We start from the raw sequence: 18,777 nt of genomic DNA, 5'->3' as shown, positions 1-18,777 counted from the left end.
AATCTCTTCACCGCACTTTCCTTGCTCAATGTGGTCTTTAACCAATGCAACTGATTGTTTCTTTTTAATAGCATTTTATGTGAATTGTGTTCTATCTGGGGCCTAACTGGAACTGAGCATGTTTCTAAATCACTGGATTTCTAGAGTACCTTTTTATAATTTGTGTATAATAGGAATTCCAATGTTTTCTAAAGGTAGAAGTGTTCCGAGACTTAAGATCAGTGTGCAGTTGCAGACTTCTCCTGTAAGAATAAGGTGGTCATGATATGAAAGAGGATGACAATTCACTAAAAGATGCTTTCATCATATACTGGGAAAGAAGACAACCTGTGTTGCTGCTGCATACATGTTATGGGAAAAATATTTCAATTCCTATTGTTACAATCATGTGGTTAGGTTGCTCTGCTCTGAAAGATGTACAAGATGTTGCTTTATCTATAAATTCAGTGTTGGACAAGAACTGAAAAGCTTGATCACCGAGGAGAAGTCTGCAGTGCATGTATGTGGACCAATCATAACGTTCTGTTAATGAATGCTGTTTAATTATAAATGTACTGTCTTTGTGAATCACTTAAACAATATTTTGTTGCAAATGTTGCTGAATTCCATCTCGCTAACAATCAAATTATTGTTTATTGCAGTCAGCCATAGCTTTCAAGTGTGGAATTATTTTAAAAGTTGTGGTTTGTATTTAACTGGGGTGTGCAGCAGTATTGGAGCTGTTTTAAAACCAGTTTGAAAATTAGCCCATTACTACGAAGAAATAAAGTTTAAATTAGTTTGATGTTAACTTTATTATGACTGTTTTTATTCTTGGGTATGGAACTTATGGGTGGGATTTTCTGTGCCCTTGAGTGATGTGGGCAGTGGTGAGAAGTGTTAGAAAATACAAACCTCTTGGGGGGGCGGGGGGAATCCAGAATTTCGTTATTAAGAAAATATTTTCAGATTTTCTCCTTAAGGCTTATGTGGCAACTTTAGAATCATCCAGATGAGTGACAGTTATCTTATTTCCAAGTATTTGTATCTTACTAGTAGCCTAACTTGCCTGTTTTCTTCGCAGTTTCCAATCCTGTCCTTCATGAAAATAGAAGGTCATCAATTCCTGAAATTCAAAATAGTAACCTGGTGACAGCAGCTCCCTGCTTGCTTCTGTTCCGTTCAATTCTGTCTTAAGACTGAGACGTAGGAGCAGAAATCAGGCCTTTTGGCCCATCAAGTCTGCTCTGCAATTCAGTCATGGTTGATGAGTTCCTCAACCCCATTCTCTTGCTTTTTCCCTGTAACCCTTGATAATCAAGGACCTATCTAGCTCTCTTAAATGTACTCAATGATTTGGTCTCCGCAGCCTTCTGTGGCAGTGAATTCCATAGATTCACACTCTCTGGCTGAAGAGGTTTCTCCTTATCTCCGGCCTAAAAGGTCTTCCCTTTACTTTAAGGCTGTGCCCTCGGGTCCTAGACTCTCCTACCAATGGAGGCATTTCCCAACATTCACACTGTCCAGGCCATTCAGTATTCTGAAAGTTTCAGTTAGATCCCCCTCATCCCTCTAAACTCCATTGAGTATAGACCCAGAGCCCTCAAACGTTCCTCATATGTTAAGGGTCTCATTCCTGGGGCCGTCCTGCCCAGAACTGTGCACAATACTCCAAATGTAGCCTGACCTGACCTTATAAAGCCTCAGGAGTACATCCCTGCTTTTATATTCAAATCCTGTCAAAATAAACGCCAACATTGCATTTGCCTTCCTGACTACTGACTCAACCTGACCATGAGAGAATTCTGGACTAGAACTCCCAAGTCTCTTTGCACTTCAGACTTATGAATTTTCTCCCCATTTAGAAATTAGCCCATGCTTTTATTCTTATTACCAAAGTGCATGACCTCAAACTTTCCCACATTTGTACTCCATCTGCCACTTCTTTGCCCGCTCTCCTAACCTGTCCACATCCTTCTGCAGCCTCCCCACTTTCTCAATATTACCTATCACCCCCCCACCTATCTGTATTATCTGCAAATGTAGCCAGAATACCCACAGTTCCTTCATCTAGATCATTAATGTATAAAACGAAAAGTTGTTGTTCCAACAATGACACTTGCAGAACATCGTTTGTCACTGGCTGCCATCCTGAAAAAAATCCTTTTAAGCCTGCCAGACATCCAGTCTTCTTTCCATGTTAGAACCTTGCCTCTAACACCATGGGCCCTTATCTTACTACAGCCTCCTGTGTGGGCCCTTATCAGGCCGCCTTGAAGTTCCAGGTAGATAACATCCATTGGCTTTCCTTGATCAACTGTGCTCGTTACTTAAAGAATTCTAACCGATTTGTCAGGCATGACCTCCCCTTGAAGAAACTATGCTGACTTTGTCCTTACCATACATTTCCAAATATTCAGAAATCTCCTCCTTCACAATGGACTTTGTCACAACATTGGAGAACACCCAAGTATATAGAGCATGCTGCAGAGGTACGTGGGTTGGATGGATTGGCCATGCTAAATTGGTGAGAATGTGAGGGATGTGTAGGCTAGGTAGATTAGCCATGGGACATGCAGGATTACAGGGATAGAGTGGGGGGCGGGGTGGTGTGCTCTTCATGGTGCAGTGGACTTGAGGGGCTGAAATGGTATGTTTCCAAATTGTGGGGGTTCTATAATGCTCCACACCTCTCGTTCCCTGTCAGTGAACTGAGGACTAACTTGCCTTTCTGTTCACTATCCTCCGTGTAGACAGTTACACAGTGCATTGTGAAAGACATAGTTCTTGGCATGCGGTATTTGAGTTGCTGTTGACTGTTTAATTATGTTCCCCAGTGGTATGCACATTGCAATACCCTGGCAGTGGCAAGCTCTTCTGCCTCTTCATGAGGCAGGTTTTATACAAGCTGATTGCATAATTCTAGTTAAAGATCTACCCTGATGCACTAGTTTCTATGGGAACATAGGTTAGTTGAGGTACCTGAGAGACATTTAAATGAATTAACTTTTAGCTTCAAAACAAACCGATTTATCACATTCACACACCAAGTATCTCTTCAGCTTAAAAAAAAGACGTATGTGATCTGCTTAAAAATAACCAGTAGCATAGCTCTACACTTTAAACAAGATAAATGTTTATGGCACAGCTACTACTTATTATTTACAGAAAATGTATTTACTTTTTTGAGATAATCTTTGTGTCTGTACTTTAGTTATGACAAAGTCACATATGATTTCAGTCTCTGTATTGCCGACCTGGCTTTCCTGAATTGGAGGAGTTGAAAGCTAAAAGCCAAAATTCAGCAGCTGTAATGGCTTCTGTAGCCAAATATTGGGAACCATGGATGTTTCTCCCATTTGTGGATTGAGGTGAACAGGTCCAAGGGGTAAGTGAAGGTTCCTTTGTTCAGGAACTAGGAAAATCTTATAACATAGAACAGTATAGCATTGTACTGGCCCTTTGGCCCACGATGTTGTGCCGAACTTTTACCCTAATCCTAAGGATTATCTAACCTCCACACCTACCTTATACTATCATCCATGTGCCTTTCTAATCACCACCTAAATACCCCTAATAAGGCCGACTCCACTACCCTCTCCGGCAATGTATTCCACGCCCCTACCACTCTGAGTAAAGAACCTACTTCTTGACGTCTTCCCCCATATCTACCTCCACTCATTTTAAAACTGCCCCCTTGTAATAGCTACCTCCACCCTAGGAAAAAGTCTCTGGCTGTCTACTCTATCTATACCTCTGATCATGTTGTACACCTCTATCACGTCACCTCTTATCCTTCCTCGTTCTAAAGAGAAATGTCCTAGCTCTCTCAACCTTTCCTCATAAGACCTTCCCTCCATTCCAAACAATATCCTGGTAAATCTCTGCACCTTTTCCAATGCCTCCACATCTTTCCTGTAATGAGGTGACCAGAATTGGACATAATACTCCAGGTGTGGCCAAAACAGTCTTTAATGTAGCTGAAGCTAACTTCATGGCTCTTGAACTCAATCCCTCTATTAATGGAAGCAAACACATCATATGTCTTCTTAACAACTATATCCAACTGGGTGGCAGCTTTCTGGGAACTGTGGACGTGAACCCCAAGATCCCTGTGCTCCTCCACACAGCCAAGAATCTTTCCATTAACCCTGTATTCTGCTTTCAAGTTTGTCCTTCCAAAATGAATCACCTCACAATTTCCAGGGTTAAACTCCATCTGCCATTTCTCAGCCTAGCTCTGCATCTATCAATGTCCCTTTGTAGCCTAGAATAGCCCTCCGCACTGTCCATAACGTGACCCACCTTTGTATTGTCCACGAACGTGCTAATCCACTCTTCCACTCCTTCATCCAAATCGTTTACAAAAATCACGAATAGATCTGACCCAGGACAGATCGTTGTGGTACACTACTTGTAACTGAGCATCTTTTCACACTTCCTATGGAAACTATTATCAAGGAGTTCCTACTTACGTTTGGAAACGTTCATTAGTCTAGGACTGGGGCCACAGCCTCAGAGTGAAGGGGTTTGAGGAATTTCTTCAGCCAGAGTGTAGTTAATCTGTGTGATACGTTGTTGTAAAGGGCTGCTGAGGCCAAGTCATAACAAATATACATAAGAAACAAACGAGAGGCAAAAGTAGACATTGGGCCACTCCAAATTGATGCTGGAAGGCTAGTGATGGGAGATAAGAAAATAGCTGAAGAACTTAATAAGTACTTTGCGTCAGTCTTCACAGTGGAAGACATGAGTAGTATCCCAACAATTAAGGAGAGTCGGGGGCAGAGTTAAGTATGGTAGGCATTACAAAAGAGAAAGTGCTAGAAAAGCTAAAAGGTCTGAAAATTGATAAATCTGGCTACATCCTAGAATTCTGAGGGAGGTGGCTGAGGAAATAGCGGAGGTTTTGGTTGTGATCTTTCAAAAGTCACTGGAGTCTGGGCAAGTCCCAGATGATTGAAAAATTGCTGTTGTAACCCCCATGTTTAAGAAAGGATCAAGGCAAAAGATGGAAAATTATAGGCCGATTAGCCTAACCTCGGTTGTTGGCAAAATTCTAGAATCCACTGTTAAGGATGAGATTTCTAAATTCTTGCAAGTGTCGGGTCGGGTTAGAACAAGTCAGCATGAATTTAGTAAGGGGAGGTCGTGTCTGACAAACCTGTTAGAATTCTTTGAAGAGGAAACAAGTAGGTTAGACCATGGAAACTCAGTGGATGTTATCTATCTAGACTTCCAAAAGGCCTTTGATAAGGTGCCTCACGGGAGCCTGCTGAGTAAGGTGAGGGCCCATGGTGTTTGAGGTGAACTACTGGCTTGGATTGAGGATTGGCTGTCTGACAGAAGGCAGAGAATTGGGATAAAAGGTTCTTTTTCCGAATGGCAACCGGTGACAAGTAGTGTCCCGCAAGGTTCAGTGTTGGGGCCGCAGCTGTTCACTTTATATATTAATGATCTGGACGAAGGGACTTGGGGCATTCTGGTGAAGTTTGCTGATGATAAGAAGATAGGTGGACAGGCAGGTAGTACTGAGGAGGTGGGGAGGCAGCAGAAAGATTTAGATAGTTTACGAGAGTGGTCCAGGAAATGGCTGATGAAATTCAACGTGAGCAAATGTGAGGTTTTGCACTTTGGAAAAAAGAATACAGGCATGGACTATTTTCTAAATGGTGAGAAAATTTGTAAAGCAGAAGTACAAAGGGATCTGGGAGCGTTGGTCCAGGATTCTCTAAAAGTTAACTTGCAGGTAGAGTCTGTGATTAAGAAGGTGAATGTAATGTTGTCATTTATCTCAAGAGGGTTGGAATATAAAAGCAGTAATGTGCTTCTGAGACTTTATAAAGCTCTAATTAGGCCCCATTTAGAATATTGTGAGCAATTTTGAACCCCACACCTCAGGAAGGACATACTGGCACTGAAGTGTGTCCAGCGGAGATTCACACTGATGATCCCTGGAATAGTAGGTTTAACATACGATGAACTGCTAAGGATCCTGGGATTGTATTCATTAGAGTTTAGAAGGTTGAGGGGAGATCTAATAGAAACTTACAAGATAATGTATGGCTTAGAAAGGGTTGACACTGGGAAGTTGTTTCCGTTAGGTGGGGAGACTAGGACCCGTGGGCACAGCCTTAGAATTAGAGGGGTTAAATTTAAAACGGAAATGAGGAGACATTTCTTCAGCCAGAGAGTGGTGAGCCTGTGGAATTCATTGCCATGGAGTGCAGTGGAGGTCGGGACGTTAAATGCCTTCAAGGTAGAGATCGATAAATTCTTGATCTCACAAGGAATCAAGGGCTACAGGGAGAGTGCAGGAAAGTGGAGTTGAAATGCCCATCAGCCATGATTTAAATGGCGGAGTGGACTCAATGGGCCGAATGGCCTTACTTCCACTCCTCTGTCTTATGGTCTAAGTCATTGCGTAGTATTTAAGATAGACTCTTGATTGGTAAGAGAATCAAGAATCATGGGGAGAAGGTAGGACAATGGGGTCAAGAAACATACTAGCCACGATGGAATGGCAGTGCAGACTCGATGGTCTCATCCTCCCAAACTCCCAACCCTTCCTGTCCTCTGCTCTTTCTACTCACTCATCGGGGACACCTCATTACTTCCTCTGCTCGTGCATCATTATTAACTCTCTTCCACCAAACTCGGCCCCCACCCTTCGTTTCACAGCAAAAAAGTTGGCCCAACCCTAGACTGATGTCTCCAAACTTTCTCTCAGGATTGAGACACTAGATATTCCTTACTTTACAAGGCAATGGATGCAGGATCTTTAAGCATTTTAAAGGCAGGAGTAGGTAAACTCTTGAATACTAAAGGTATGAATAATTATCAGAGATATGCAGAAATCTGTTGTGGGGAGTGAAGGTCGAATGGTATTATCACTGGCCTGTTAACACCGAAACCCAAGTAATGCTATGGGCACCTGGGTTCAAATCCCACCGTGTCAGATGGTGGATTTGAACTCAGTAAAAATCTGGAATTAAGATTCTAATGATGACAGCAAATCCATTATTGATATTTGGGAAAACTTCATCTGGTTCACTAATGTACTTTAGAAAAGGAAACTGCCATCCTTACCTGGTCTGCCCCACATGTGACTCTGGATCCACAGCAATGTGGTTGACTCTTAATTGCCCTCTGGGTAATTAAAAGATGGACCATAAATGCTAGCCTAGTTCTCATCCTGTGAAATTTTAAAAAGCAGGACTGAGCAGCTTTGAAGGGCTGGGACTTACTACTAGTACTTTTTTAAAAATTCATTCATGGGATGAGGGCTTTACTAGCTGGATAGCATTCATTGCCCATCTCTAATTTCCCAGAAGGCAGTTACATGTCAACCACGTTGCTGTGGTCTGCAGGCCAGACCAGGTAAAAATGGCAGTTTCCTTCCCTAAGGACATTAACGAACCAGATGGGTTTTTCCAACAAGTGACAACAGATTCATGGTCATCATTAGACTCTGTTCCAGATATTTATTGAATTCAAATTCCACCATATGCTGTAGTGGCATTCAAACCCGGGTCCCCAGAACATTCTCAGAGTCTCTGGATTAACAGTCCAGTGATAATACCACTAGGACATCATCTCCCCAGGTTCATATGCTTAACCTCTTGATGTCAGTGTCCCCCAGTGGTGAATGATAAGATGCCGATCTGCAGTGGGCATTGGGAAGAGAGTGACTAAGAGACAATGACTTAGGATGGGATGTAGCTAATGCCAAGTAAGTTAAGTGGCCCGGTGGTAAGACAATGAAATGTGAAGCTGAAAGGGGACCTGTGTGTCCTAGACATGTCAACATGACAACAAATGTCTTGAGTAGCCTGCTTTGTCCTGGATGGTTTAAAATGTCCTGATGTTTTTGGAGCTGAACTCATCTTGGCAAGTTGGGACTGTTTCATCATACTACTTGGGACCTGTCAACGGTGAACAGACTTTGGGAAGACAGTGAGTTACTCACTGCAGAATTTCTACAACTGCTCTTGTAGCCACAGTATTTGTATGGCTAGTCCAGTTCAGTCACTGATCAAATGGTAACCCCTGAAAATGTTGATTGTGGGGAAATCAGTGATGATAAGGACATTGAGTGTATAGAATCTATAGTCATTGCCTGGTATTAGTATAGCATGAAGGTTATTTGCTACTTTTCAGACCAAATCTGAATATTATCCAGGTCTTGTTGCTTTTGGACATGAACAGAGGTGCCATGAATGGTGCTAAACGTTGTTCAATCATTAGTGAGCATCGCCACTTCTGATCTTGGAGGAAACATCTTTGATTAAGTGCCGGAAAGGCCTTCGACACTACCCTAAGGATGTCCTGGAACTGAGTTGACTGACCTGAACAATCACAATCAACCTACTTTGTTCCAGGTATTGGCCAACCAACAAAGTGTCTTCCCTTGATTCACGTTGACTCTGGTTTGCTAGGTTTTCTTCATGCCACATTTGTTGTCAAGGGGAGTCTCTCATTTCCCATCTTTTGGAATTTCAGCTCTTTTATCCATGTGTAATTTTGTAATGAAATCAGGAGCTGAGCAACCCTGGTGTTGGTCTCTGGTCTTTGTTGCCAGGCAAGTCGTAGAAAATTGCTGAGAACATCACCAAGATTTCTTCACTGCACTGATCTCACCAAAACATTTGACTCAGTCTTGAGTGGAAGATTTGCCTTTAAAATCCAGACTGGAGTCAAGGAAAACTATATGATAGCCCCCATACTATATAAAATGGATCCATAAATGGTCACTGACCACATCAAAGTTCAACAGCCTCTCCTGTGATGAAATATAAACATAACATTTCACAGACATGACTGACAGTATTCAGATGATGTGCCTTTAACAGAGATTGGATCTGTACCATTTCTCTTGCAGACCTCAGAGTACATTGGGATCTTGAATAAATGGGCCAATGAGCTCAGAAATGGCAGATGAAGTTTAATTTAGATAAATGTGAGGTGCTCCATTTTGGAAAGGCAAATAAGGGCAGGACTTTTACAATTATTGGTAAGGTCTTGGGTAGTATTGCTGAACAAAGAGACTTTGGAATACAGGTTCATTGTTCCTTGAAAGTGGAGTTGCAGATAGCTAGGATAGTGAAGGAGGAGTTTGGTATGCTTGCTTTTATTGGTCAGTACCTTGAATATAGGGGATGGGAGATCATTTGGTAGCTGCACAGAACATTGGTTAGACCACTATTGGAATACTGCGTGCAATTCTGGTCTCCCTGCTGTAGGAAGGATGTTTTGGAACTTGAAAGGGTTTAGAAAAGATCTACAAGGATGTTGTCAGGGTAGGAGGGTTTAAGCTACAGGGAGAGGCTGAATTGACTGGGGCTATTTTCCCTGCAGCGAAGGCTGAGGGGTTACCTTATAGAGGTTTATAAAATCATGAGGAACATAGACAGGGTAAGCAGACAAGGTCTTTTCCTTGGAGTGGGGGAATCCAAAACTAGAGGGCATAGAATTAGGGTGAGAGGAGAAAGATTTTAAAGGGTCCCAAGGAGCAACTTTTTCACACAGAGTGTGATGTGTGTATGGAATGAGCTGTGAGAGGATGTGGTGGAGGCTGGTACAATTACAATATTTAAAAGCCATCTGGTTGGGTTTATCAGATAGTAGGAACTGCAGATGCTGGAGAATCTGAGATATCCAGCTCTGCACCTTGTTGAACACAACAGGCCAAGCGGCATCGGAGCAGCAGGAAGGCTGATGTTTTGGGCCTAGACCCTTCTTCAGAAATTCAGCCATTTCTGAAGAAGGGTCTAGGCCCGAAACATCAGCCTTCCTGCTCCTCTGATGCTGCTTGGCCTGCTGTGTTCATCCAGCTCTACACCTTGTTATCTCTGGTTGGGTTTATGAATAGGAAAGGTTCAGAGGGATATGGGCAAAATGCTGGCAAATGGGACTAGATTAATTTAGGATATCTGGTCGGCATAGATGAGTTGGACCAATGGGTCTGTTTCCATGCTTTAAACCTCTATGACTCTATTTATGAGAGGTCTTGCCTGCGGCACTGGAATGTCTGCTTCAGAAGTAGTGGGTTAACATCATTAAGGTCTTGGAGTTTCTAAATCAGATAAAACAAAATGGTGGAATCAGGCTCATACAGACCCAGGGTTGTAGTTCTGCTTCCAGTGGGATTTAGAGTTGGCTGTTGAAGCTGATAGATATAGCACATGCATGCGTGTGTGCTCTCTCTCTCTCTCTCTCTTTCTGATGCAGCAAAAAGTTTGAGTTCGCTCTCTACTGCAATATTGTTTGTTTTAGTATTGCTTTCTCCAGGACAGGAAGGGAGATAGCGCCGAGGAAAATCCGTTTTGCTAAATTTGCCTTTGTCAAAAGTGTTTTTAACAGGGTACTGCTATATTGTTCCTATATAGTTCCCATTATCTCTGATACATAGTGTTATCTTGGATTCTCCAGCATCTGCAGTTCCCATTATCACTGCTATATTGGAACTGTTGATGATTAGTAATTAAATATTATTTTATTAAATATTTCAGTAATGAAAGTTATGCTATTTTAATTTGGTTGTATTTCAACTGTTGTAAGAATAAAGTGTTTTGCTTACGGCTTAATAGGGGACCCACTGACTTATTCTTAGCTTTGGCCCTAACTTTTTAGTTTATTTAAAGATATCTTCTTGATATATTATGAGGGAGTTTAGTCCAGTCCGTAACAAACTGGGGAGTCTTGATGGGATCAAAATCTCTAATTCCAGATTGGGTTTAGGCTTAATGTTCTTAAAGACAGTGAGTGGCAAGTGTTGGTATTTCTCTTTTTGCGTGTTGCATTTGCTTTGTTTAAATAGAGAAGGAGAATGTGTTACTTGAACAACTGTGAGTGAAGAACCAAATCCAGATGATTTTGAATTTGATATTCCTCAAACTAATTTGAACAAGGAAGTTTTCAAAAATCAGGATAAACAGTTGAGTTATGTTCCAGAAGAAAATCAAAATAACTTGAAAGTTATTACAAGGAAAGGCGATGGCCTAGTGATATTCTTGCTAGACTATTAATCCAGGGATCCAGGTCCAAATCCTGCCACAGCAGATGTTGGAATTTTAATTCAATTTTTAAAAATCTGGCATTAAGAATCTACTGATCACCACAAAATCATTGTGGGGAAAAAACCCCATCTGGTTCACTAATATCCTTCAGGGAAGGAAATCAGCCATCCTCACCTGGTCTGGCCCACATGTGAGTCCAGACACACCACATTGTGCTCAACTCTCAATTGCCCTCTGCAATGGCCTAGCAAGCCATTCAGTTGTACCAATCGTTATAGTCTCAAAGAAATGAAACTGGACGGATCACCTGGCATCAACCCAGGTACTAGAAAAGACAACAGCAGAAACAGCACTGTTGACCCGGCAAGGTCTTCTTCACTAATACTGGGGATGGTGCCAAAATTAGGAGAGCTGTCTCAGATTAATTCATCAACAGCCTGACATTGTCTTTGAGGTATGATTCCATGAGTATGACTATGTTCCAGATACCACCATCACCATCCCTGGATATGTCCTATCTCACCAGCAGGACAGACCCAGCAAAGGTGATGGCATAGTGGTATACAATTGGGAGGGAGTTGCTCTGGGTGTCCTTAACATGGACTCCAGACTCCTTGAATTCTTATGGTCAGAGATAATGGGAACTGCAGATGCTGGAGAATCCATGATAACATCAGAAAAGAGGGAGGGGGAGAGGGGGATTTGTTAATTAAAAAGCAATTCGCCAGTCTGATGGTTGTGAAAACTTCTATATAAATACAGTTTTCCTTACATCTTCAGTAGATACTTTATTAGGCTGAAAATGAAACAAGACTGAAGTGGGATACTTGCTTTTATTAGCCGACGCGTAGAGTTTAAGAGCATGGAAGTTATGCTGGAACTGTATAAAATGTTGGTTAGGCCACGGCTAGAATATTGTATGCAGTTCTGGAATCCACATTATAGTAGGGATGTGATTGCACTTCAGAGAGTGCAAAGGAGATTTGCCCAATGTTCCCTGGCTCGAGAGTTTTAGTTATGATGAGAGATTGGATAGCCTTTGTTTGTCATTTATTTGTCATTCACAGTGGGGAGGCAATGGCTTAGGGGTATTATCACTGGTCCTTTTTCTGATGAAGGGTCCAGGCCTGAAACGCTAACTTTTGTGGTCTTAAGATGCTGCTTGGCCTGCTGTGTTCATCCAGCTCCACACTTTGTTATCATGAACTCTTATGGTTTCATGTTGAATATGGGCAAGGAAACCTCCTGCTGATTACCACATACTGTCCTCCCTCAGTACTGCTCCATGTTGAGCAACACTTAGAGGAAACACTGAAGATGGCAAGGGCACAAAATGTACTCTGGGTGGGGGATTTCAATTGTCCACCACCAAGAGTGGCTCGGCAGCAGCACAACTGATCGAACTGGTCAGGTCCTGAAGGACACAGCTGCTATACTGAGTCTGCAGCAGCTAGTGAGGAAACCAACAAGAGGAAAAATACTTGATCTCATCCTTACCAATCTGCCAGCTGCAAATGCATCTGTCCATGACAATATCAGTAAGAACGAACACCGCACAGTCCTTGTGGAGATGGATGTGCCATCTCCACATAATCTCCATCATGTTGTTTTGCACAATCACTGTGCTAAATGGGACAGACTTCGAACAGATCTAGCAACGCAAGACTAGACATCCATGAAGTGCTGTGGACCATCAACAGCAGCAGAATTGTACAACAGCACAATCTGTGACCTCTGGGCCCAGCATATCCCCCACTCAACCATTATCATCAAGCCAGGTATCAACGTTGGTTCAATAGAATGTGCAGAAGGACATGCCAGGAACAGCACCAGGCATACCTGAAGATGAGGTGTCAACCTGGTGATGCCACCGAGCAGGGCAACTTGCATGCCAAACAGCATAAGCAGCAAGTGATAGAGCTAAAAACATTCCCACAACTAACAGATAAGATCTAAGCTCTGCAGTCCTGCCACATCCAGTGATGAATGGTGCTAGATGATTAAACAACTCACCAGACAAGGAGGGTCCACAAATACCTCCTTCCTCAACAATGGAAGAGTCCAAACATCAGTATAAGAGATAAAGCTGAAGCTTTTGCAATAATTTTCAGCTAAACTGCTGAGAGGATGAACCATTCTTGGCCTCCTCTAGTAGGTCCCAGCATTACAGATATCAGTCTTCAGCCAATCCGTTTCATTCCACATGACATCAAGACACCGTTGGAGGCATTGAATACTGCAAAGGCTACAGGCCCTGACAACATTCTGGCAATATTACTGAAGGCTTGTGCTCCACACATGCCCTGTTCCAGTACTGTTACAACACTGGCATCTACTTGACATTGTGGAAAATTGCCTAAGTATGTCCTGTACATAAAAAGCAGGACAATCCAACCTGGCCAATTACCACTCTTTATCATCAGTAAAGTGATGGAAGGTGTCATAAACAGTGCTTTCAAGCAGCACCTGCTCAGCAATAACTTGCTCATGAATCCCAGTCTGAGTTCCACCAGGGCGCTCAGCTCCTGACCTCATTCCGGCCTTGGTTCAAACATGGATAAAAGAGCTGAATTCCAGAGGTGAAACCAGAGTGATAGCCCTTGACATCAAGGCTGTATTTGATCAAGTGTAGCATCAAGGAGCCCTAGCAAAACTGGAAACAGTGTGAATCGGGGCAAAGTCTCTGATGGTGACAGTCATACCTACAAGAAGATGGTTGCGGTTGTTGAAGGTCTCAGCTCCAGGACATCTCTGCATGAGTTTAACACAGTAGTGTCCTAGGTCCATCCATCTTCAGCTGCTTCATCAATGACATTCCTTCCTTCATAAAGTCAGAAATGAAGATGATTGCCGTTGAGTGCATAATGTTCAGCACCATTTGTGTCTCCTCAGATAGTGAAGCAGTCCACGTTCAAATACAACAAATTCTGAGCAATACGCAGGCTTGAGCTGACAAATGGCAAGTAACATTCGCTCCACACAAATGCCAGGTTATCGCTATCACCAAAAATACAGAACATTGGTTAGGCCACTTTCAGAACACTGTGTTCAATTCTGGTCACCCTGCTAATAGGATGTTGTTAAACCTGAAAGGGCACAGAAAAGATTTACAACGATTTTGCCAGGGTTGAAGGGTTTGAGCTATAGGGAGAGGCTGAATAGACTGGGGCTATTTTCCCTGGAGCACTGGAGGCTGAAGGGGTGGCCTTGTAGAGATTTATAAAATCATAAGGGGCTTGGATAGGGTAAATAGCCAAAGTCTTTTCCCCAGGGAGTCCAAACCTAGAGGGAGTAGCATTAAAATAACAAGGTGTACAGCTGGATGAACACAGCAGGCAAGCAGCATCAGGAGGAGAAGGAAGGCTAACGTTTTGGGCCTAGATCCTTCTTCAGAAATGGGGAGGGGATGGGGTATACAGGACAGGTTCTTTGCAGATCTGGTAGAGGGAGGCTCAGAGCTGGGATAGGCTTGATTGTAGTGCCAGGAGATAGAACATAGAACAGTACAGCACAGAACAGGCCCTTCAGCCCACGATGTTGTGCCAACCATTGATCCTCATGTATGCACCTTCAAATTTCTGTGACCATATGCATGTCCAGCAGTCTCTTAAATGACCCCAATGACCTTGCTTCCACAACTGCTGCTGGCAACGCATTCCATGCTCTCACAACTCTCTGTGTAAAGAACCCGCCTCTGACATCCCCTCTATACTTTCCTCCAACCAGCTTAAAACTATGACCACTCGTGTTAGCCTTTTCTGCCCTGGGAAATAGTCTCCGGCTATCAACTCTATCTATGCCTCTCATTATCTTGTATACCTCAATTAGGTCACCTCTCCTCCTCCTTTTCTCCAATGAAAAAAGTACGAGCTCAGTCAACCTCTCTTCATAAGATAAGCCCTCCAGTCCAGGCAGCATCCTGGTAAACCTCCTCTGAATCCTCTCCAAAGCATCCACATCTTTCCTACAATAGGGCGACCAGAACTGGACGCAGTATTCCAAGTGCGGTCTAACCAAAGCTTTATAGAGCTGCAACAAGATCTCACGACTCTTAAACTCAATCCCCCTGTTAATGAAAGCCAAAACACCATATGCTTTCTTAACAACCCTGTCCACTTGGGTGGCCATTTTAAGGGATCTATGTATCTGCACACCAAGATCCCTCTGTTTCTCCACACTGCCAAGAATCCTATCCTTAATCCTGTACTCAGCTTTCAAATTCGACCTTCCAAAATGCATCACCTCGCATTTATCCAGGTTGAACTCCATCTGCCACCCCTCAGCCCACCTCTGCATCCTGTCAATGTCCCGCTGCAGCCTACAACAGCCCTCTATACTGTCAACGACACCTCCAACCTTCGTGTCGTCTGCAAACTTGCTGACCCATCCTTCAATCCCCTCATCCAAGTCATTAATAAAAATTACAAACAGTAGAGGCCCAAGGACAGAGCCCTGTGGAACACCGCTCACCACTGACTTCCAGGCAGAATATTTTCCTTCTACTACCACTCGCTGTCTTCTGTTGGCCAGCCAATTCTGTATCCAGACAACTAAGTTCCCCTGTATCCCATTCCTCCTGACCTTCTGAATGAGCCTACCATGGGGAACCTTATCAAATGCCTTGCTGAAGTCCATATACACCACATCCACAGCTCGACCCTCATCAACTTTTCTAGTCACGTCCTCAAAGAACTCGATAAGGCTTGAGAGGCATGACCTGCCCCTCACAAAGCCATGTTGACTGCATTTAATCAAGCCATGCTCTTCTAGATGGTCATAAATCCTATCCCTCAGAATCCTTTCTAACACCTTGCAGACGACAGACGTGAGACTTACTGGTCTGTAATTTCTGGAGATTTCCCTATTTCCTTTCTTGAAGAGAGGAATTACATTTGCCTCTCTCCAGTCCCCAGGTACGACTCCAGCGGATAGCGAGGATGAAAAGATCTTCACAAGTGGCGAAGCAATTGCATTTCTCGCTTCTCAAAGCAGCCGAGGACAAATCTGGTCCGGGCCTGGCGACTTGTCAATCTTAATGTTTGACAAAATTTTCAGCACATCAGCTTCCTCTATCTCTATCCATTCCAGCATGCACACCTGCTCTTCAAAGGTTTCATTCACTACAAAGTTCGTTTCTTTCGTAAAGACAGAAGCAAAAAATTCATTTAGGACTTCCCCTACCTCCTCAGACTCCACACACAAGTTCCCTACGCTATCCCTGATTGGCCCTACTCTTTCTTTGACCATTCTCTTATTCCTCACATAAGTGTAAAATGCCTTTGTGTTCTCCCTAATCCGTTCTGCCAAGTCTTTCTCGTGCCCCCTCCTGGCACTCGTCAGGCCATTTTTGAGCTCTTTCCTCGCCTGCCTGTACAGCTGAGCTTGACCCTAGCCTTCTCCACCTTATGTAAGCTACCTTCTTCCTTTTGACGAGAAGCTCCACCGCTCTCGTCATCCAAGGTTCCTTTATCTTACCCCTTCTTGCCTGTCTCAGAGGGACATATTTATTCATCACTCACAACAACTGTTCCTTAAACAGTCTCCACATGTCTATAGTGCCTTTACCATGGAACAATTGCTCCCAGTCCATGCTTCCTAACTCATGTCTAATTGCATCATATGCTGGCACATTGCTGCGAGTGTATGTTTCAGGAGTTGCAGGGAGAAACGCTTCTGAAGGATCTCAATGTTCTGAATGTAGACATTTTCATGGCTGGGGTCAAACTGGGAAGGCCTGAATGTGGACTGTAGTCCAATGGGGATGATCTGGTTCCGTAGGCAGGTACTAAGAAAGGTGACGTGGCTGTAGTAACTGGTTTGCTTCAGGACATGGTCGAGCAGTTAAGGCCAAAGAGATTGTGACAGAATTGCAGTGGGAGAGAGGTCCACTGAGGTTTTTCTCCAGAGGGAGGAGGGTAACTTCTTCAGGGTAGATATCCTTAGAAGAGGCTTCGCAGTGGGGTTAAAATTATTTCAAACATAGTAGGAACTTCAGATGCTGGAAAATCTGAGATAACAAGGTGTCAAGCTGGATGAACACAGCAGGCCAAGCAACATCACAGGATCAGGAAGGCTGTTGTTTCAGGCCTACACCCTTCTTTAGAAATGGGGGAGGGGAATGGTGTAGCTTTAAGGTGACAGGGAAAGATTTAAAAGGGATTTTGGGGCAACATTTTACAGAGTGGTGTGTGTATGGAATGTGCTGCCAGAGGAAATGGTGAAGCCTGACACAGTTACAGCTTTTAAAAGGCTTCTCAATGGGTATATGAATGAGAAGGGTTTACAGGGATATGGGCCAAATGGGATGAATTGAGCCAAAGGGTCTGTTTCAGTGCTGTACATCTCTATGACTCTAGGAGACAATGTAACCACTGCCCCTTGACAGTAAATGGTGCTATGGCATCACTGAATCCTTCACTATCAACATCCTGGGGATTCACCAGAAATTCAACTGGACTCACCACATAAACACAAGAGCAGGTTAGAGGCTCTGCGTGGGATGATCCAAGGGGCGGTGTCGACTTGTTGGGTCGAAGAGCCTGTTTCCACATTGTAGCGGATCTAATCTAAAAAAAATACTGGGGTGAGTACTTCACCTCCTGACTGCCCAAAGCCAGTCCACCACCTGTAAGGCACAAATCGGGAGTACAATGGAATACTCCCCATTTGCCTGGATGGGCGTAGCTCCAACAGTGCTCAGGAAGCAGTGGACAGTGGGCGAAGCACTTGCCAGCCTGCCAATTTAAACAAACACGCGCGCTGCGCCGACCGTTGCTTCTAACTGCCACAGCGCGTGAAAACGCTTCGCCACATGACGCGCGCTCACCTCACGATCTTGGCTCTGCCCTTCCTCCAAACCCACAGCCCACTTGCCGCCGTATCCCGCCCTACCCCGGTGCTTTCGACAGCCCCTCCCAATTACGTCACTGGTCCCACCCACACCCCGAACGGCGCTCTCCCTCGGACCGAAATAGGCCGGCTTCCTGCCGACGGTCACCCGCCCTCTCACGTGGTCCAACGCGCATTGCCCCGCCCACTCCGTCGTTGGGTCCGCCCGTCGTCCTTAGTACCGCCCCTTTGCTTCAGGGAGATGGCTGCTGCTCATACCGCTGGCTGCTACCTGGGCGTCGATTTGAGCACCCAACAGGTGAGTGGTGTTCCGAGCGGCTCCCAGCTTATTACTTCATTTAGCTCTCAGATGGTACGGAATCTCTCCACACTGTTTTCATGATTCATCCCGAGGCAGTGGTCAGGGAATGGAAGAGGAGCAAATTGCTGCAGATGCTGGAATCTGTACTGAAAACAAAAAGAATGCTGCAGATCACAACAGGTCAGGCAACATCCACGGAGAGAAAGCAAGCCAACGATCCTAGTCTAGATGACGCTTCGTAGAACCCCTACAGTGCAGAAACAGGCCATTGAGCCCATCAAGTCATCCCCGACTCTCCGAACAGCGATACTCAGACTGACCACCCTACCTTATCCCTGTAACCGTGCATTCCCCGTAGCCAATTCCCCTAACCTGTACACTCCTGAACACTGGGCAATTTGTCATGGTCAACCCACCTGACCTGCACATCTTTCGACTGTGGGAGGAAACCAGAGCACCTGGAGGAAGCCCACTCAGATGCAGGGAGACTGTATAAATGAATGGACACACAGTTACCTGAAGGTAGAATTGAACCTGGGTTCCTAGTGCTGTCAGGCAGCAGTGCTAATCTACTGACCCACCTTGCTGCCCCTGCCGTCCCGCTCCACACTTCATGTCTGCTCTGTTGAA

General features: G+C 44.1%; 1 protein-coding gene and 1 long non-coding RNA gene across 7 annotated transcripts in view; one reads left to right on the top strand and one right to left on the bottom strand.

Annotated features, from left to right (window-relative positions):
- Window positions 1–1,048: 1,048 nt before the first annotated feature.
- On the bottom strand, window positions 1,049–17,908 carry LOC132206354 (uncharacterized). Its single transcript, XR_009442991.1, has 3 exons — window positions 17,824–17,908; window positions 17,459–17,563; window positions 1,049–1,105 (listed from the first exon to the last, which is right to left on the bottom strand). It is a non-coding gene; the product is annotated as an uncharacterized LOC132206354 (long non-coding RNA).
- A 149-nt stretch (window positions 17,909–18,057) lies between these two features.
- Window positions 18,058–18,777, top strand: part of xylb (xylulokinase homolog (H. influenzae)) — a 280,173-nt gene continuing 279,453 nt past the window's right edge. For all 6 annotated transcript variants that reach the window (XR_009442990.1, XM_059640104.1, XM_059640100.1 and 3 more), the window contains exon 1: window positions 18,058–18,144. Coding sequence is in view for 5 of the 6 variants with exons in the window: in XM_059640104.1 (XP_059496087.1) it covers window positions 18,088–18,144 (57 nt within the window). In the remaining variant the exon portion in view is untranslated. The remainder of the gene's footprint in view (window positions 18,145–18,777) is intronic.

This window comes from Stegostoma tigrinum, chromosome 2 (genome assembly GCF_030684315.1).
Source record: "Stegostoma tigrinum isolate sSteTig4 chromosome 2, sSteTig4.hap1, whole genome shotgun sequence".
Lineage (NCBI taxonomy): Eukaryota > Metazoa > Chordata > Chondrichthyes > Orectolobiformes > Stegostomatidae > Stegostoma > Stegostoma tigrinum.
Note: the sequence above shows the minus strand (reverse complement) of the source record. Positions and strands in the feature narration are given on the sequence as shown.